The 22,419-nt window shown below is 39.2% G+C and overlaps 1 protein-coding gene across 3 annotated transcripts in view; it reads right to left on the bottom strand.

The window, feature by feature from the left end:
• The window catches only part of ASXL2 (ASXL transcriptional regulator 2), a 197,758-nt gene extending 179,303 nt beyond the window's left edge, over positions 1-18,455 (bottom strand). For 2 of the 3 annotated variants that reach the window (XM_023732420.1, XM_004377581.3), the window contains exon 1: positions 18,184-18,455. In XM_023732420.1, the coding sequence (XP_023588188.1) occupies positions 18,184-18,240 (57 nt within the window). In that variant the 5' untranslated portion in view covers positions 18,241-18,455. Of the gene's footprint in view, positions 1-3,834; positions 3,978-18,183 lie in introns of those variants that run through there. The other variant, XM_023732421.1, reaches the window with a different exon arrangement.
• Positions 18,456-22,419: the final 3,964 nt, after the last annotated feature.

Raw genomic sequence — 22,419 nt, forward strand, 5'->3', positions numbered from 1 at the left:
AGCTTTCACGTTAAGAAACTAGACAATGAAAACGAAAATAAACCTAAAGGAAAAATTAAGAGTAGATATTAATAAGATTAAAAATAGAAAAATTAATGAAACCAAAAGCTGGTTCTTTCAATGAATCAGTAAAATCGATAAACCTCTGGTAAAAGTGACAAAGAAAAAAAGAGAGAAGAAATGAATTACCAATATCAGAAATAAAGACAAGATACCACTACAGACCCTGCAGAAAACAAAGGAATAAGGGAATACTACAAATAATTCTACAAACATAAATTTAACAATTTATGTGAAATAACCAATTCTGAGAAAACCACAAACTACCAAAACTCACCCAAGAGTGCATAGAGAATCTAAATGTTCTATTAGTTCTATAACTATAGAAGAACTTAAATTTACAGTTAAAAACTTTCAGAGAAAAATTTCCTGGTCCAGATGGTTTCACTGGTGAATTCTATCGAACATTTAAAGAAACAATACCAATTCTACATAATCTTTTGAGAAGAGGAGGGAAGATTTCCCAATTCATTTTTGAGAGGGCAGCAAGATCTTGATGCCAAAACCAAACATAGACAGTACAAGAAAAGTACAGACCAATATACCTATGAACATCAGCGCAACAGTCCCCAACCAAATATTAGCAAATCAAATCCAGCAATATATAAAAAGCGTAATATACCACAACCAAGTGAGATGTTCCCAAGGAATGCAAAGCTGATTCAAAATTCAAAAATCAACGTCATCAACGATATTAATGGCCAAGAAACGTCACGTGATCACATCAGTTGATTCAGAAAAAAACATGACAAAATTCAACATCCATTCATGATAAAAATTCTCAACAAACAAGAAATAAAAGGGCACTTCTTCAACCTGATAATGAGCATTTACAAAAAATCTATGACTAATATAGTTCATAAAGAAAGACTGAATGCTTTCCTCTCTAATCGGGAACAAGGCAAAGAACATCCACTCTTACCACTCTATTCAGCATAATACTGAAAGTTCCAGCCAATAAGGCAAGGAAAAGAAAAGGCACAGAGATTGGAAAGGAAGAAGCGCAACTGTCCCTGCTCACAGACAACGTAATATTGTCTATAGAAAACCCCAAGACATCCACCAAAAAAAAACTCCAAGAATTAATGAGCTTAGAAAAGTCATGGGGTACAAGATCAACACACACACAAAAAATTTCCATTATGATTCCTATTATCAATAAACAACTAAAGCAAAAGTTTTTTTTTAATGCATCATTTACAATAGCCCCCCCAAAATAAAATATTTAGGTATAAATCTAAATCTGGATGCTGAAAACTACAGAAACCACTGATAAAAGAAATCAAAGACCTAAATAAATGGAGATACATACCATAAACTTGGATTGGAAGACTCAACATAGTAAAAATCTCGACACTTCCTGAACTGGTCTATAGATTTAATGTTATTCTGCTTAAAATTCCAGCTGGGTTTTTTTGTTGATATAAGCAATCTTATTCTAAAATTTATATGGACAGATGAAGGAACTACAATAGCCAAAACAATTTTGAAAAATAATAAAGTTGAGCGAATCACACTACCCTTTCTAAGGCTTACCAAAAGCAACAGTAATCCAATGATACTGGCAAAGGGACAGACACAGAAATCAATGGAACAGAATAAAACTTCAAGAAATTCCATACAAATACAATCAATTGATTTTTCACAAAGGTCCAAAGGCAATTCAATGTAGAAAGAATAGTCTTTTCAACAAATAGTGTTGAAGAAGTTGGACATCTGTCTGTAGAAAAACAAGCTTAAACCTAAACAACTTATATAAAAATTAACTCAAAATTGATCAAAAGTTAACTCGAAATTATAAAATTTTTGGAAGAAAACAAAGGAGAAAATCTTTCTGACTTGGGGTTACGCAGTCTTAGACTGACACCAAAATTATGATCTATAAAAGTAAAAACTGAAACATTGGACTGCAACAAATTAAATAATTTTGCCCTGAAAAAGATCTGTTAAGAGAATGAAAAGCTACAGACTGGTAGAAAATAACTACAAATCACATATTCTTCAAAAAACTTGTATCCAGAATATATAAACCTTAACAGCAAGAAACCAAACAACTCAACTAAACCATGGGCAAAAATCTGAACAGACACTTCACCAAAGAGGATATAAGGATGGCAAACAAGCACATGAAAAGATGCTCAACAGCATTAGCCTTTAAGAAATGCAAATAAAAACCACAGTGATGTATCACTGCACATCTATTAAAAAACAAAACCAAACAAACCCGTTGCCATTGCCGTCTCATAGCGACCCTACAGAACAGAGTAGAACTGCACACAGGGTTTCCAAGGAGCACCTGGTGGATTTGAACTGCCGATCTTTTGGTTAGCAGCCGTAGCTCTTAACCACTACGCCACCAGGGTTTCCTACATGCCTATTAGAATGACTAAAATAAAAAGTACTGACAATACCAAGTGCTAGCAAGGAGGTGAAGCAACTGGATTTAACTATGGTGGGAGTTTCACTGCTGGTGAGAAAGCAAAATGATAACAGCCACTCTGAAAATACGGTTTGGCAGTTTCTTATAAACATATACTCATCATATTACCCAGGAATCTTACTTTGATGCTACAGAAAACTTATGTTCAAAGAAAAACTTGCCCAAAAATGTTTACTGCAATTTCGTTAATCGCCAAAAACAGAAACAACTCAAATGTGCTTCAGCTAGTGAATGGCTAACTATTGTGCAGCTACACAATGCACTACTACTCAGCAATAAACAAGGAATGAACTATTCATACATGTAGTGCAGTGAATTATTTAATATGGCCCTCCTAGCCATAGTCTTTGTGACTCCCACATGATGACTGGGTGGGAGAACGCAAATAAGGTGCTTGTGGCCCACAGAGAGAATTGGACAGCTTACTACTAATGCAAATAAGGTGTATGGAACACTAATGAGGGGATTGGTCAGCTTTGCCATTCGGCTAGGCTTAAAGGGAGATGCAGAGAGAGGGAGGAGCTGTAACACGGAAGACAAGCAGCGCAGCAGCAGCAAGAGCAAGAGTGATGCAAGAAGGCAGGAACCAGGAGACCGGCAGAAGAATGCAGAGTGGTATTCCTGGCTCCAAAGGTGAGAAAGATCAGTGCCTGCAGGCAGGAGGCTTGGTGGCAGAGTAGGGTGCCTCCAGGCACTTGTCCTGTGGAGCTAGGCTTGCCGAGTCACGGAACTAGAGAGCTGAGCGCCTTCAGGCCAACGCTTACTGGTGGAGTGGGGTGCCTCTGGGTACTTATCGGTGGAGCTAAAGAGTTTTGTAATAAAATATAGTCAAACTCACACCTAAACACCATTACTAAACACACACAAGGAAGAGTTGAAGAATTATTTGTGTAAACCTAGGGTACAGATCTAGGGTAGGAATGTCTGCAATTTAGGTGTAAGGCAAGAGAGCGGGCTTTTGTGCAGAATCTCCCTATGGGCAGGAGAGGGACCTTTCAGTCACATGACAGGGATGAGTGAGTTCCCAAACTTGTTCGTAACTAGTTTAAGCCTGTGGTTCCACGCTGACCTTAGGAAACAGACAGCAAACGGGATCCCTTGGGTTAAAAAGTTTTTCACTTGAATTGCCTCAAACTCTTGCATTTATTTGCTAACATGGGCATACCTCAGAGATATTGTGGGTTCAGTTCCAGACCACTGCAATAAAGCAAATATTGCAATAAAGTGACTCACACAAATTTTTTGGTTTACCAGTGCGTATAAAAGTTACCTTTACACTGTACTGTAATGTATTAAGTGTGCAATAGCATTACGTCTAAAAACAACGTACTTACCTACTTAAAAAATACGTTATTGCTAAAAAAAATGCTAACCATCATCTGAGTCTTCAGCAAGTTGTAATCTTTTTGCTGGTGGAAAATCTTGCCTCGATGTTGATGGCTGCTGACTGACCAGGGTGGTGGCTGCTGAAGGTTGGGGTGACTGTGGCAAATTCTTAAGATAAGACAACAATGAAGTTTGCCACATTAATTGACTCTTCCTTTCACAAAAGATTTCTCTGCAGCATGCGATGCTGGTTGACAGCATTTTACCCACAGTAGAACTTCTTTCAAAATTGGAGTCCATCCTCTCAAACCATGCCACTGCTTTATCAACTAAGTTTATGTAACATTCTAAATTCTTTGTTGTCATTTCAACAACATTCACAGCATCTTCACCAGGAGTAGATTCCATCTCAAGAAACCACTTTCTTTGCTCATGCATAAGAAGCAACTCCTCATCCATTAAAGTTTTATCATGAGATTGCAGCAATTCAGTCACATCTTCAGGCTCCACTTCTAATTCTAGTTCTCTTGTTATTTCTACTGTATCTGCAGTTACTTTCTCCACTGAAGTCTTGAACCCCTCAAAGTCATCCATGAGAGTTGGATCAACTTCTTTCAAACTCCTGTTAATGTTGATATTTTGTCCTCCTCCCACGAATCACAAATGTTCTTAATGGCATCTAGAATGGTGAATCCTCTCCAGAAGGTTTTCAATTTACTTTGCCCAGATCCATCAGAGAAATCATTATGGAAACTATTATGAAATGTATTTCTTAAAATAAGACTTGAAAGTCAAAATTACTCCTTGACCCATGGGCTGAAAAATGGGTGTTGTGTTAGCAGGCATGAAAACAACACTAATCTTCTACATCTCCATCAGAGCTCTTGGGTGACCAGGTGCACTGTCAACGAGCAGTTAGTATTTTGAAAGGAATCTTTTTTTCTGAGCAGTAGGTCTCAACAGTGGGCTTAAAAAAATTCAGTAAACCATGTTTTAAACAGATGTGCTGCCATCCAGGCTTTGTCGTTCCATTTACGAAGCACAGGCAGAATAGATTTAGCGTAATTCTAAAGGGCCCTAGGATTTCAGAACGGTAAATGAGCACTGGCTTCAACTTAAAGTCACCAACTGCATTACCCCTGAACAAGACAGTCAGCCGTCCTTTGAAGCTTTGAAGCCAGGCATTGATTTCTCCTCTCTAGCTCTGAAAGTCCTAGATGGCATCTTCTTCCAATGTAAGGCTGTTTTGTCTATATTGAAAATCTGTTGTTTAGCGTAGCTACCTTCATAACTATCTTAGCTAGATCTTCTGGATAACTGGTTGCAGCTTCTACATCAGCAGTTGCTGCTTCATCTTGCACTTTTATGTTATGGAGACGGCTTCTTTCCTTAAACCTCACGAACCAACCTCTGCTAGCTTCAAATTTGTCTTCTACAGCTTTCTCACCTCTCTTTACCTTCATAAAATTGAAGAGTTAGGGCCTTCCTCTGGATTAGGCTTCAGCTTAAGGGAATGTTGTTGCTGGTTTGATCTTCTATTCAGGCCACTAAAACTTCCCCACATCAGCAATAAGGCTGCTTCACTTTCTTATCATTCATATGTTCACTGGAGTAGCACTTTTAATTTCCTTCACTTCCTTTGCGTTCACAAGTCGGCTGACTGTTTGGTGCAAGAGGCCCATCTCAGCTTTCGTCATGCCTTCCTCACTAGCTTTTGATTTAAAGTGAGAAACGTTCGACTCTTCCTTTCATGTGGACACTTAGAGGCCATTGCAGGGTTATTAACTGGCCTAATTTCAATATTGTCGTGTCTCAGGGAATAGGGAGGCCTGAGAGAGGAAGAGAGACAGTGGAACAGCTGGTCCATGGAGCAGTCACAACACACACAACATGTATCAATTTAGTTCATCGTCTTATATGGGCACAGTTTGTGGTACCCCAAAACAATTACAATAGTAACATCAAAGATCACTAATCACAGATCACCATAACATATAATAATAATGAAAAAGTTTGAAACATTGTGAGCATTACCAAAATGGGACAGAGACACGAAGTGAGTGCATGCTGTCGGAAAAATGGTGCCGACAGACTTGCTCAATGCAGGGTTGCCACAAACCTTCAATTTGTAAAAAACACAGTATCTGCGAAGCACAATAAAGCAAAGCACAATAAAACGAGGTATGCCCATAAAATGTTTACAATATTTAGTCTTCTCGTTCAGAAATGGTTTGATCAACATTATTTTTCAGTAATATTAACAGTACTTACAACATACCAGGCATTGTACAAAGAACATATATTATCACCTAACCACCTAACACCCCAAATGGAAGGTTCTGTTATTATCCTCATCTAAAGATGGGAAAATTGACAAAGCTTGGATAGTGCAAATCCTTACAACTCCAGATGTGGTTCGTGGACCAGCAGGATCGGCAACTCCTGGGAACTTGTAAGAAATGCAGAATCTGTGGCCATAGTCCAGACCTACTGATCAAAATGTGCATTATAACAAGATCCCCCCAGATGATTTATACACACATTAATGTTTGAACACTGGTTTAAATAACTCATCTAAGTTAACACATTAACTTGTTTTGTTTTGGTGAAATTATATACAGAGAAACATACACCCATTCCACAATTTCCACATGTACAATTCAGTGACATTGGTTACATTCTTCACATTGTATCACCATTCTATCTTTCCCCAAATTATTTTACCACCATTAACTTAAGACTCACTGCCCCCTAAACTTCTCATCTAGCTTTAGAGTTATGGTTGTCAATTTGGATTCATACAGGTAATTCTTTAAAAGTGCACAATGCTCAAGGCAAACAATCTTTAATGACTGAGCTAAACTGTTGTTTGGTTTAAAGATGGCTTCAGAGGACAGTTTTGGTTCAAGGTTTAAATAGATCAAGGCAATAGATTCAGGGGTTCCTCCAGTCTCAATGCGTCCAGTAAGCCTGGACTGCAAAAGTATTTTAAATTCTGTTCCACATTTCCCCCCTTTTGATCAAGATCTATCAATTGAGTCGTTGGCCAAAACATTCAATAATGGTAGCTGGGTACCATGTAGTTCTTCTCGTCTCATGGCAAAGGAGGCAGTAGCTCATGGAGGCAACTAGACCTATAGTCCCAGTTCCTCCTCCAATTTCAGGTCTCCTTTAGCTGCTCCAGGCAAACAGACACCAACTGTTTTATCTTAGACGGCCAAATGCAAGCTTTTAAAGTACCAGGAACTACTCAACGGACTAGGATGTAGAACAGAAATTCTAAAAACAGTATTAGGCCAAATGACTGGACTGTCCCAGAAAACCATGACCCTAAAATTTCAAACCAAGAAAACTAATCCCATGAGGTGTTTGGTTGTACCCGATTTGTGTCAGCAGCTGCTCCCTTTTTTTTGGTGGGTTGTTTTGTTTTGTTGTTGTAAAATTATATACATCTGCCAATTCGCCCTTTTTCTAGGGTACAGCTTAGTTATGTCAGTTACATTAGTCAAGCAGTATAACCATTACACTTAATCAGTGTCAATTTTCCCATCACCATAAACTCAGTACTTCCCAGAGAATGGTTCCCCCTCTCCCTGCCCCTCCTCCCCTGGTAACCACCACGTTATCCTAGTCTTGACGTTTGAGTGAGGTCATACAATATTTGTCATTTTGTGATTATTTCACTAAGCATAATGTCTGTGAGATTCATCCATGTTGCAGCACATATAAGGACTTCACTTCTTTTTATGGCTGAGTAGTATTCCATTGTATCTATGTACCACTTTTTGTTTATCCATCTGCTGATGGGAACTTAGGTTGTTTCCACCTTTTTGCTATTGTAAATATTGTGCTGCAATGAATATAGGGGTAAATAGGTCTGTTCATGTCACTTTTAGGCCCCTAGAATATATATGTAGGAGTGGAATTGCTGGGTCATATGATAGTTCTATTTTTAATTTTCTGAGGAACTGTCATACTGTTTTTCACAATGGTTGTACCATTTTACATTCCCACCAACAACGGATAAGGGTTCCAATCTCCCCACATCCTTGCCAACATTGTTATTCTCTGTTTTTGTTTTGTTTTTTTATCATTGCTATTCTATGAGTGGTTACCACAATGGGTGGTATCTCACTGTAGTTCTGATTTTTCATCTAATGGCTAATGACACTGAACATCTTTTCATGTGCTGGCTGGCTGCCTGAATATTCTGTTCAGTGAAATACGTGTTCAAGTCCTTTGCCCATTTTTCGACTGGATTATTTGTCTTTTTGTTGTTAAGTTGTAAAAGTTTCATACACGTTTTGGGTATTAGATCCTTATTGGATATATGGTTCCCAAAGATTTTTTCCCAGTCGGTAGATTATCTTTTTACTCTTATGATAAAAAGTCCATGTTCTTAACTACAAACTAATAATTATGTAGTTTTCTTAAATAGGGCCCATACATTTATTAAGGTTATTTCCAAATTGCTATTAAATATACATTTTTCCCTGCTAAGTCCTTCATAGGTGATTACTGATATGTATAAAAACTTTTTTTAGTATCTTTATCTTGTAATCTATCCCTTCATTACATCTACACACACGAACACACAGACTACAAAAGAGAAAACCTTTCATAACACATTAATACAATTCATGGGTACCATCCATTTTAAACTTACAAAATTTGCCAATCAGAACCTCTCAAACCAGAGAGGAAACTAGTCACTATAATACAATGGCAATGCATTTAAAAATTTGTGTTAGTATTTAGAAATAAATCATTAACACCACTGAACACTTTATTTGAAACTGAATATGGCTAAATGAGCTGAACAATTCAGACATCAGCGGGTTAAAGATTCAAGATGATTTGAGCTATCCCCAACTGTGAACTCCAATGAGAGTCCATTCTAAATGTAGTATCAATTGTTAAATGTCAACAAAGGATTTTCAAATGAAGTCTTTCACAACATAATTTTTATCAAAAGATTGATCAAATTACTCAAATGACACTATAATTATATGGTTAGATGTTCAGGACTAAGTACATGTGTATTTACCATTAACCAATTTTAGTTTTTGTCAAGCAAGGTCAGAAGTAAGAATCATCGACAGACATTTCCCAACGTCCAAATGTAACTGAAAAGGGTCTTTAAAGGCAAATATCCTGTGTATATTAGAATAATTTTCTTTCACAAATAAGAGAGATACTCAACCAATATTCCTGTCAAATAATCCTTTATACAGTTGACTAACTTTATTCAAGATGTACCCTCTTGAAAGTGAGAGCAGCGTCTTCTCTACTATTTTCAATTAAAAAAAAAAAAGAAATTTAGCACTTCTGGGCAAGATATTGGAGGCCTGGTGGCACAGTAGCTAAGAGCTGGACTGCTAACCAAAAGGTCAGCAGTTCAAATCCACCAGCCATTCCTTGGAAACCCTATGGGGCAGTTCTACTCTGTCCCATAGGGTCACTATGCAGCAACGTGGTTTTTTTCCCCCTCCTCTGGTTCAAGATGTTGAGGTAAACACTATAGGTAGAAACATTTTACTAGAAACTCTCTTTTTGGGGCACAAAAAACTGGTGTATAAATCATACTTTCTCCTGTTTGTCCACAATAAAATATGTATTTTATTTAGGGAATACATGCCCTCAGGCAAAAACATTGAAAAGTACTCAATTTATAACCTTTGAGAGGGAATGCTTTATTAATAGGTCCCCAAATCTAGAAAGTATAAAAGGTAAAGATTGAGAAATTTGTTCACAAGAACATTAAAAAATGTCTGCGCATAGTGGTGATAACTGAACAACATAAACTCAATTAACGTCACTGAATTACACACGAAAAAAAATGTTGAAATGGCAAATGTTTTCTTACACATATATTTACCACAATTTTTTTTTTTTTAATGCTTTACAGGAAAAAAAATGTCTGGGCAACAAAATAACTCCATAAATCAGACCAACAGACAAAACTGAAAATACACCTGTAACAAACGGCTGTTTTCCTTAATATACAAAGCACTCTCAGAAATTATTATAAAAAAGACAGGAAATTTAAAAAAAAAAAAAAGGCAAAAAATCCGAACAGATAAGTTTACTGAAAAAAAAAAAAAAATACAAATAAGTCAATAAGCATAGCAAGTCACCTTACATCTTCATTGTCCAATATGGACACTCCAAATGTGCCTATTTAAATTTAAGCTAATTAAAAATAAGTAAAATTTAAAATTCAGTCACACTAGCAACATTTTAAGTGCTTAATGGTCACGTATGACTAATGACTACTGCATTGAACAGCATAGATATAGAATACTTCCATCAAGTTCTACTGAACAATACAGCAAAAAATGCACATCAAATTACAGTAGTCCCTCAGTATCCACAGGGGTTTGGTTCCAGGACCCTCTGCAGACTTCCCTAATACAAAATGCTCAAGTCTGTTATATAAAATGGTGTAGTATTTGCACATAACCTACACGATCCTCCTGTATACTTTAAATCATCTCTAGATTACCTAATACAATGTAAATGCTATGTAAACAGTTGTTATACTGTATTGTTTAGGAAATAATTACAAGACTGTAGACAAACAATGCTCAACGAGTACTAGAGAGAGTCTGACAATCTTCAGAATGGTAGGAGGCTACAACAGGGGATGCCTACACATTATTTCATTTCGTGGATTCAGCGTAGTGCTGGGCATGCGGCAAATTCAAGTTTTGCTTTTTGGAACTTTTTATCTCCTGAAACTTTTGAACCACGGTTGGTTGAATCCACAGATGCAGAACCACAGATACAGAAGGCCGACTGTATACAACTTTTATTAATATATCGTAATGGCACAGTAAGACTGATATGTTCCTCAGATTACAGAGAAATATGAAAAAAAGGAACCTTCCAAATTTTGGAGGGAAATATAAATGTACAAAGTTTTAAAAATTTGTAGAGATATATCAGAAGTTCAAGTTTACACACTCATTATCCTAAGAATTCCATTCACACAAACACACACCACCAACAATGTATATGCACAGACACACAGCCAGCTGTATGTACTGAAGCATTTGTTACAACAGGAAAAAACCTGTATTTGTCCTATACGTCAAATAAGCAGGAACTGATTTTTAAAATGACGGTGTATCTAAGAAAAAAGGGGGAGAATACTAACAAACCATTTTAAAAAATGAGGCAGATACGTAAGTAAGGGCATGAAAAGATATCCATGACATTCATAAAGTGCAGAAAGCAAATAGGAGAACTGTGTATAAAATATATATAGGCATACATGTTTATGTATAATTAAATATGCAGAAGGCTACCTTAAACTATTAGAATCAACTGACAGTGGCCAACAACAACACAGTTCATTTCAGTATGGTAACTAAATATTCTCAGTATTTCACTATGTAGACTTTCATTTAATCCCTGTTTTCAGTACCGTGACTTACCCAGGATTAACTCTTTACACACTTCTGTTACACTTTTTTTTATCAAATAATGAGCCTGTGTCACTTAAAAACAAACTCTATTTTAAGTAAGTAATAGCATTTATTTTTAAGTCATATTTAAAGGTTTCTAAAATTTAGTTGTTTAAAACATAATTAATCACACTGTACTAAAAATACTAAATATGGTAAAACCTGTGAAAGCCGGAACCTGTATAAGGCAGAAACCTATCAGAGAAGGAAAACTGAAATATCTTCCACTAAAACAACTGACGGAAAAGTGGTTAAGACTGCACCTAGTCAAAGCTGGAAAACTCACAAGACCTGGAAAAACAAGGCGGTCCTGTTGAGTTCCCACTCTCACAGGTTTCACCGTAGTACAATACTAACTCGTACAATACCATAAACAATGAAATGGCTTCTATGAGATGCGGAAAGAAAGAATACAAAACTAGAGGGGCATTCAGAGCTCTTTTATAAAAAGTACCAAAAAAACAGGTTTTAACATACCATCTTATTGATCAGTTCCCTGTAGTTACATCTTCCGCACTCTGACCTCTTTCCAGACAGCTTTTGTAGTGAAAACATAACACCCTTTCACCAAAATTTCTGCAAAATTGCACAGCTCTTAAGAGTAGACAGAATTTGCGGATGAGGAAGCAGCAAGGACTTCTGCAAATCGAGGTTATTTTCTCAGCTCCTGTCAGAATTCTAGGAGAGATTCAAGCAGCAGTAGCACCTTTCATAGAAATTTTTAACGTACGTGTTCAAAAAAGATTTTTATTTTTTTCCCTTCAACAAGCGAGGAGGTTTGTGGGTTTTCAGGACGAGAACATAAAAACAGGATAGAAGAAAGGATGAACATAAAAATAATACAAATTTTGAGAAGCAAAATGCAGAAGAATTTTACTTCTATAGCAAGAAAAATGATCACTCAAGCAACATGGTAATCCAGAAAGAGTGCTGCATCAAATCATCTAGCACAAACAGGTTCACAGATAGCAACTTAATAAATGTAAATATGCAGTTATTGGTTTGAAAATTATACATCAGAGCAGTGTTTTTCCATTTTTAACCCATGTCCTTTCTTATACTTTCTATTTTTCATGTACTCCACAAGTCGAGAAGATTTTGCCTGGTTTTACTGTCTATGGTTTGTATTATAAAAACAATAGGCTTAATGAATGTTTTTTCAAGCTGCCACTCTCTTCTGGAGATTCTAATACAACTATAAACACAAACACATATTTAACAGGACTCTGGCTCTATCAATACATATCCAAGGGGACAAAACTAGACCTGTTCAAAAAACATTTTTTAAGAAAAAAAGTATTCACGGTAAAGACTGTTGTTTGCCTATGACTCGATTCCAACTCCTAGTGACCCCATGTAACAGAATAGAATTGCCTCATAGGGTTTTCTTGGCTGTGATCTTTGTGGAAGCAGATCACCAGGTATTTCTCCCATGGAGCAGCTGGGAGGGTTCAAACCACCAATCTTTCAGTTAGCAGCTAAGTGCTTAAAACCATCATGCCACCAGGGCTCCTTCTGGTAAAGACTAAGAGATAAAAAATTTCTAAGTTAACAAGTGTCTGTTTTTCCAAAGTGTTTTCTGTTAGGATGCTTTTCTAAACATCTAATCATTATATTTTTTAAGTAATTATTTCCCATTTTCTACACTTCCTACATCACAGTCTATCAGTTTATTATCCCTTTAATGGGAATTTTCTATCTTCCACCTTATTGTCTAAAGATGAATGACTTAAGGTAGATGATAAATAAAAATCTTGTGTACATTCAAAATAATAACCACTAGGAGAAAAAAATCTCTAGATAGAAGTAAAAATAAAAAGAAACATGTCCTTCCATCTTGAAATCAACTGTGAAAGATTTATACTACTGTACTCCTCATGTCTAACACCTGTACTTCACTTCTCACCCTTTGACCTCTTTACTACCAAAAGATACCCAAAGATACCTCTACAGTACAATCTCCAAGGTCTGCCTCTCTGACCCTTCCACCTACAAACACATGCATACACGCACTGGCATGCCAATTGTCCTTTTAGGACAATTTTCCTTTTAACACTTCCCTAGTTGTGGTTGGTTTAAGGATAGAAAAGTCAAAAAGAAAACAGGATCAACAAGATTGTGTTATTTCAAAGGTTTTGCTTTGTAAAAAGAGCAGCTAAAATCCTCGTGGATGCTATTCTCTAGAGAAGCAAAACCAGTGAAGCGTATATATATACAGAGAGAGAGAGATTTATCTCAAAGAAATTACTCATGACGTTGTAGAGACTGGCAAGTCCCAAGTCCATGGGTCAGACGTCAGGATGGAGGCTTCTTCTGACTCCTGTAACTGCAGGGGCTGATGAACCCAAGATCAGCTGGTCAGACAGCAGGCTGCTGGCTCATGGGCTGTAGAGACTGACGAATCCATGACTGGCTGGTAAGATGGCAGGCTGCTGGCTCACAGGCTGTGGAGGTCAACAAATCCCAAGATCGGCAGACAACATGGCAGGATGCTGACTCAAGTCCCAATAACCAGACATTAGATGATGATGAGCCAGATGCAGGACCCAGAGCAAGCAAAAGCCAGCAAGTTTGCCAGAATGTCCATATATACTGGATGCAGGCCACACCCCCAAAGAAACTCCCCTTACAACTCATTGGCTGATCATATCAGATCATGTCATTCAGATAATTACATATCACAAAATGGAGGATAACTACACCATTACATAATTGCCAAATTACATCATTACCTAACTGCCAAACCACTGAGAATCACAGCTCAGCCAAGCTGACACACAACCTTAACCATCACAGAAGCCATTAAATATTTAGGTGATACAATGTCTTTTTTTTTTTTTTTTTTTAAGAATCAGCCTAACTTTCAACATAGTTTTGAAGTCAATGTAATAGTTCTCAATATCTCTGGCTTACTACAAATTTTTTAATGTAAAATGCACTAACACCTACTCTACAGATTTGTCATCGAAATTATTCCAACACCACCATCACTAAGCCAACTGCCATCCAGTCAGTTCCGACTCACGGCGACCCCATGTGTGTCAGGAGTAGAACTGTGCTCCACAAAGTTTTCAATAGCTGATTTTTTGGAAGTAGATCATTAGGCCTTTTTCTCAAGGTGCCTCTGGGTGGACTCATTGTCAGCAGCCAAGTGCATTAACAGTCTGCACCACCCATGGATGATTCCCCACCATCACTACTGCCCTCAAAATTTAACACATGTGAAACTGATAAATATTTGAACAATTATTTTTATAACTACAGGTAGTCCCCAGCCTACGACATATTTCAGTTACAACAAACAGCACTTAAGACTGTCAGTATATCTGGAACACAGCATCTTCTTGGAAGTTACAGGAAAATTCATGCAGGGGATATGGAAAAAATTGCTTAGCTTTGTAAACATGCTCCAAGCGATTGATCAGGATTAATATGATGGAAGAGATAGGTGGAAAAATCATCCATATGGCAAGAACACTGAATTTGTTCCAATACAGAACAGCTCATAGATCACAAAGAAGGGGAACTGACAGATCAGGACTTAATGGATTTTGAAGGGGAAAGAAATGCTGAAGAAGGAAAACAGTGAGGAAGAGGAAGGAGAGAAGTTGTCAAAAAATTTTACAGTGAAAGGATTAGCTGGACTTTTTTCTAAAATAAATCAGGGGCTTCAGTTGCTTGAAAACATAGACCCAAACACTGATCTCTATACTAGATAGGAAAATTCAGGAAGCAGTGAGATGTTACCACAAAATATATGAAGAAAAAAAGAAAAGGACCAGACAGACAACTCTCACTAATTTTCTGACTAGAAACGCCATCCTCATTCCCAGGAATAATCCAGATATGATCCAGAACCTTCCACAAGTGGAGTTATTACGACAACTGACAAAACGCCATTGTCCAACTCTTCTTCATTGTTGGAGTAAATTTTCATGATTTGTGTATTTTTTATATATGTATTTTAAAAACCTGTAAGTTCACATGTAATGTTTTCAACCCCCAAAGACAAATAAAGATGAGATTTATAAAGATACTGATAATGAAAGGCAATAATAATGAGAATGAAAAAAAAAGAAGTATTTGACTTATGTCAGAACTTACGAGAGTCGTCAAAACGGAACCCTGTCATAAGTCAGTGACAACCTGTAGTGTATTTTGATACGACAAATTTTAAATCAGTAAGGAGACAGTCCAATGTAGTGAATGAGCATTGAAGTTCAGTTGAATCTCAGCTCCATTACTCTTCTCTCTGGTTTACCAGTCTATAATCTACATTTAAGTTCAATTTATTAGTCTTTTTCAGCATAATCTTGCTATTATATAATTATTATGAGTCCAATTATTTTCCTTTTTTAGATTGTTGTTTATAAGAATCTTACATAAATCTATGTAGCTCTCCCCCATACCCACATACTCAGCATTTTATTTATATACGTATATATGCATACATATATACTCAAAAGCTTGTTGAATAAATTTATTTATTCGTTGCTACATTAGTGATCAGGAATACAAGCCCATTTTAATAGTGTTCGCTAAAACAGGATAGCTTTATAATGCAGGTACCAAAAATACAATGAAATAAGCAGCAGATATTGCCTGTACTCGTATTTTATCATTTTATTATTTCCTTGTCGAAACTCTGTTCCTAGAACACTTGACTTTGATGCCAGGAAATAAATTCAGGCCTTAAAACCTCTTCTCCTCATTATCTTGATCTTCTAAATATGTGCACTATTTCTTAATTTAGGTCAAAGTTACTTTCATTTTTCAAATTACTAATTTTCTGATTTCATTATTCTGCAGTAAAAATTTACTTTTATCTATTCCTCCTAAATTTACTTCTCTGTATTCCTCCTACAAACAGAAATCTTTTGAACCCTGAGGTTTAGTTCAATTCTTTCATTTTATAGATGATGAAAACAACCCAAAAAGAAAGGGTGTTTTCTAGGTTTTTGACTAGAAGGAAAAAAAGTTTTGGTGTCACCATTCTCTTTCTAAAATTTATTCTTACTTAGACTGAGGACTTACATATTTGTCAGAATCAAATAAAAATACCAACCCACAAATATACTGGTCTCACTCAGAACTCTATTGATCAAACTAGCCTTTGCATCTTTTAAATAATATTTCTCACGTAGCTAACTAGGGCACGAAATGTCAATTATAAACATACAAAATTACTAATTTATACAGGAAATTCAAACCAGTAGATCCAGACTAATTTTTCCTATTTGCCACAATTTCCCAATGTTTAGACTACTTTACCCAACGAGACAATTCAAAAAGTATTCTTAAATTCTAGAGAATTAACAGTAATTAGCATAATTAGGAGGTGGAGTCCGCTTACTTATAATTAAAATTTACCATGTTTCTTTTAATAACAGAAAGAGGTCTTGTAGAACAAAGTGAAATAATCTTTTCTGGAAGAGCAACCTTCCTGGTACCAAAAAATTATTTCTAGAGCTTTATATTTTACAGGGAAACTACCAGCATAATCACAATTATGAAGATACAAGTGAAAACACTCAAATAAAAATGCTATTATTTTTTCACATTTCCAACTAAAACAGAAATGCAAATTAAGATTTAGCAACCCCTTAACGCATAAAGTTTACAAAACAAATACACAAAATTCATAAGCAATATGACCCAAATTTGGGGAAATAAATTTAAAAGATTAGATGGTAATATACCAAAACATTAACAGATACAGCTCACAGGTAAAATAAATGACCTTTTGTTTTTTATACTTTCCTATAATTTTCCAAATTTCCCACACTGAACATTTATTACTTTTATGTTCAGAAAAAAAACTCATTTAAAAATACAAACCATATAACAGACAATAAAGGGTCATTTAGAAGGGCTCTTCATGTTGTCCAAGTATTACTGACATGATTCATCATGAAAGATAATGTCTACACATTCTCACTTCCCAACATTGAAATGCTGCTGTTTAATGTCCTATTACTTTTCTGCTGCACGCTCAACGTTGGAATAAACTTCAATTTCTCCTAATGTTTCACTTGTACACACATCTAAGCTTTTAATTTTGCTTAAAATAGCAAAAACTCTTGCTAATTCTCAATATTCCTTTTTTTTTTTTAAACCTACCGCTAAATTTCGTAATAACAGAATTTGTAAAGGAGTGTTTTACCCACTAATTACAACTTCGTTAGACCACCAACATTTAGCTACGGAAAAGTAAAGGCCGGGTAAACTACACGTCCCACCATGCATTGCTGCTTGTTCAGAGTAGGTCTCTACGGAAACAGAAAAAAAAAAATTCTACAAGTCCCACCTGTTACTTCGTTTCTAAACACCTCCCGCACTTTCAGCTCCAACAGCAAACAAAAACAAAGCCTCGTGATTTCACGCCGGATCTGAGAGCCCAGATAAGCAGAGGAGCGGGGGGACCGCGGCATGTCTGCTCTAGCCGGTAAACTCTATCGAGCTCCAGCGCTCCCCTTTCCGGGGCTGTATGCACGCACAAGCCTTCTCCTATCTGCATCCAATGGGGGCTCTTCAGCCGCACAAGGGAGAAGAACGGGTTACTATGCAAGCACAACAGACTTCCCTGAGCTGGGGCGGAGGCTACCACAGCGTGGGGGTGATAGTGACTTGACCCCGAGAGACAGCCTCAAAACACCAAGAGGACTCGTCGCTGATGCTGGAGAAGCCACAGCCCCGCGACGACCTCTTCCCGCTGGGCGCCTCCACTCCCACAGGGATCACAACCCCGACACTAACCGTCGCCCTCTCAGCGCGGTTTTGCGCCCCCTAAGACAGGTCGCTGAGCCAGTGACCTCTCTTTCCCCTGCGACTGGGGGTGGCATGGGGACAAAATCCTCCCGGCCTTCCCCTTTGCTCCCTCCCCCTTACCGTCTTGGCGGCCTCCGCCCAGGTCCTGCCCTTCTTCCTACGTCCCTTTTCCCTCATGTCGGGTCTTGAACTGACTGGGAGGCTCCTGTGTTCGGGCTCCGGCCGCCCTCCCTGCCTGTTCTGCCCTGCGCTGCTTTTCCCGCGGTGCCGGGAAAGATAGGAGAAAGGGGAAGTCAGGCCGGAGAAGCACCCAAGCAGAGGAAGCGGCGAGGGTGGTGCGCGGGGGGGTCTATAGGGCGGCCGGTCCTCCTGCTGCCGTTGCCACTGCTACCGCCGCTGCCATATTGGGTTCTTACTGTACAGGCAGCCGCTACGGTCATGTGACCGCTCCCGCGCGGCCGTCACTACTGTACGCAGCCAGTCGCGCGAACGAGCGCGCGCGCGCGCGCGCCCACACCGCCCGCGCGGGGTTGCAGCTAGAGAGCCGGCCGGCTGCAGCCGCTCGCCACTCCCCCGCCCTTCCGGTCTCCGCCTCTCCTCAAGAGCATGCGCGTGAGGGAAGGGGCTGACGCTACTTTGCGTCGGGCGACGGGGCTCACGCCTACCGCGAAAATCCGCCTCCGGAAGCGGAACTTGATCCGCCCGGGAAGTTTTATTGAGCGGAACTCGACCGCGTGAGAGTCGCCGAGGTCGCTGTAGAGGCGTGGAGGTCTGTGCTCTTCTCTCAAAGGCTGACATTTCCAACTATCGCTTTTAATAAGCCTCGTAGTTGTGTTTTATCATTTCCTAATTAACTTTTTTCAGTGCATTTTTTACAAAGTTTACGTGTTTGAAGATCCGCAGTAATTCTCTGTTTGTTAACCCCATTCGACAGAAGTAATTGAGATTGAGTGACTTGCCAAGCTCGTGAGTCTAGGATGTAGAGACACCAAAAATCAAATTACAAGCTCAGAGCCCTTTACACCTCCCCAGAATGTCTCTCAAACTTAGGTGACTTTTCTTTTAAGACCACCAGTGATTACATTCATGTTTCGTCTCATCAAGGACAGAAATGAGGTCTTATTTCTCTCTAAACTCAGTCCCTGGCAGAGTGCCTGTACATATGAGGTGCCCAATAAATATTTACTGGATGATGCAACTGCGTCTGTGGTCAGAAACCATCATTTGTAGTGTCCATGACAGCGTTCTGAAAGATCCAGAATTTGGCATCTCCCGTCACATTAGCCACGTTTCTGTGCTTTGCTAAGTAAAAAGAATGGGTAGAATGCCTACTGACCTAACAGAAGTTGCCGCCAAACTTCTTGTTGTTAGGTGCCATTGAGTCGATTGGACTCGTAACGACCATGCAACAAAGCCAAACACTGCCCAGTCCTGCGCTATTCTCACAATCGTTATGCTTGAGCCCATTGTTGGCAGCCACTGTCTCTCTCCATCTTGTTGAGGTCTTCTTCTTTTCCACTGACGGTCTACTTTACCAAGCATGATGTCTTTCTCCAGGGACTGGTCCCTCCTAATAACATGTCCAAAGTACAGTTAGACGAAGTCTCGCCATCCTCTCTTCTAAGGAGCATTCTGGCTGTACTTTCTCTAAGACAGATTTGTTCATTTTTCTGGCCAAACCAAAAAAAGTAGAACTGCCTCATAGGGTTTCCAAGGAGCGGCTAGTGGATTCAAACTGCCAGCCTTCTGGTTAGTAGCCGTTGGTCTTAACCACTGTGCCACCAGTGCTCCAGTTCTTCTGGCAGTTCATAGTATAGTCAGTAGTCTTTGCCAACACCATAATTCAAAGGCGTCAATTCTTCGGTCTTCCTTATTCATTGCCTCCAAACGTACCTATACCTAAAATAGGGCTGAAGGTTGGGCTGCCTCTTGGGAGAAATGACAGCTTAAAGCAATACTTAACTTGGAGTCCGTGGATGAATTCCAAAGTTCATGAACCCCTAAAATCCTGGATGATACTTTCTGTATGTTAATCTGCATTTTTTTAAAAGAAAATTCATGAATTTTCCTCAGTTTTTCAGAAAGGGTATGTTAGATACACCAAAAAAATGTTTAAAAGGAAGTTTGAGAAGCCAAGTAGACACTCCCTTATATTCCTCCTGCAGTCATTGATCAATCAGCTCTATTTCAGCAATTGCCATGGATATATTTTCACAAGCTCCTTTAGTAACTCAGCAGTATTCGTAACACTCATAATATGTACCACCTCCCTCTGAATCCTGTCTGTTGTCAGTTCAAGAAGCCCTTCTCTATCCCCAGCTGTTGACTGGGGCTTGCCATCCAGCCCTGTCGGCTTGGGCCTGGGAGCTCTACCCTAATTTGTTCTCAGACCCTAAACCCGTTGCTGTGCAGTTGATTCCGACTCATGGCAGCCCCAAGTGTTTCAGCGCAGAACTGCACTCCATAGGGTTTTCAATTCTGTAGTATTACAGAAGTAAGTCACTAGGCCTTTCTTCTGCAGCACCACTGAATGGATTTTGGTTAGCAGCTGAGAGCAAACCTCATCACACCACTGTTGTTATTGTGTGCTACTGAATCAATTCCAACTCATAGTGACCCTATAGGACAGAGTGGAACTGCTCTTAGGGTTTCTTAGACTGTAATCTTTACAGGAGCAGATTGCCAAGCCTTTTCTCCCAGGAAGCAACTGGTGGGTTTGAACCTCTGACCTTTTGGTTAGCAGCTATGCACTTAACCATTGCATCACCAGGGCTCTTTATCATACCGCTACCACCTGTGAATCCTTTCATTTTTAGGGGTGGAACTAGTATCTGGCATTCCCCCTGGCTTGGGGTATTGTTTTGATTTACCACCTTAGCTGCTGCGGGGGAGATGGGGATGGAGTTTCAGAGACTTCTATCAGGCCTTCCCCGCCTCGATAGCTCTTACAGCACAGGCCAATGAACCAATGTGAAGGTTGTGCCAACGACCAAGTATGTCTATTCTAGTTATTTGAGGACCAAGGAAATGGTCATCAGGTGGACAAACAGTGGGGTGGTAGTCCTCATCAAGGAGTCCCTGAGTAGTGCAAATGGTTAACACATTGGCTGCTAAACAAAAGGTTGGAGGTTTGAGTCTACCCAGAGGTGCTGTCCCAGCATGGACTTGTAACATGAAACTTGCCTCCAAAAATGGAGGGCACTGAGAGACCAAAGAAAGAGGCGGGTACTTTCAGGATGGCAGCAAAGGAGTTTGGTAAGGAGACTTATATACAAAGCAGTCACTGGGCAGCAGCAGAACGGAGCAGATCTCCATGCCACGCAGTGGGAGGGCGGAGGTTTTATGATGGCAGTGAACAATAGTGGCTATATGCTAGGGACTTACTTAGCAAACGGTAGTGAACTAGCAGAATTCATGAGGTCATTCATGTTCAACCTCGCAAAGCCTGTTTCCTCTTCAGTCCACCCCTCAAGTCCGGCTCTTACAATCTGGCACATTCTCCCTCTTCTGCAAGTTCCCTGAGGGCCCCAAGAGGAGGTGTTTCACCTTTGCAGATCACGACAGCATTGCTGTAGCTGGAGGCACAGACCGCACCAGCAGTATAGACAAACACAGTAGAAAATCCCTATACCCAGGAAAAGACCAAGACCCAACAAAAAACCTCGCCAGCCAGAGGGAAAAGAGGAAAACCAGGTGGCCACGGCAGACCAGCCATCACGTATGTCCGAGGCTTCTATCTCTTTCTTCATGTGGCCTAATAAATCAGTTATGTTCTGGTGGTAGTCTGGTATATAGGTACAACGTTCAGTTTTTACTATGGGACATGTCCCACCTTGAGCAGCTGTTAGAATGTCTAGAGCCATTCAGTTCTGAAGGATTACCTTCCTCATTTGGGTGGTTTTAGCAGTTAATAGCTACAAGCTTTCTCTGCTATCATTCAGGGCCTGTTTAGTAAAATTAGTCAGAGCTTCAAGTTGTCCCATTACTTCTAAGGAGCCAATGGTGGGGAGGGGGGTGGGCAGGCATGCAAAACAGTTAAAAGGAAATCATACCAGTAGAAAAGACTATGCGTGGTCCACCTGGCTTTTACCATGGGGTAATTCAAAGGTTTTGGTATAGTTTCTCTAATAGTTCCTGCAGCATAGGGTAACCCCAAAGTGCAACGCCGTATCCAATCATACAGTGACCAGGGCCACAAGTAGTGGCCACACAGCCATCAAGTGCTGTTAGGAACAAGGTATGCTTCTGCCATCCTGTTGGGGTTTTTATACTGCAACCATTCAGTGGTGTTAGGTGTTATCACACGTCAGCAGTATGACTCAAGACTCCAGCCCACTATGCAGGAGGAGGAATTGG

This window comes from Trichechus manatus, unplaced genomic scaffold, assembly GCF_000243295.1.
Source record: "Trichechus manatus latirostris isolate Lorelei unplaced genomic scaffold, TriManLat1.0 scaffold00052, whole genome shotgun sequence".
NCBI classification, from domain to species: domain Eukaryota; kingdom Metazoa; phylum Chordata; class Mammalia; order Sirenia; family Trichechidae; genus Trichechus; species Trichechus manatus.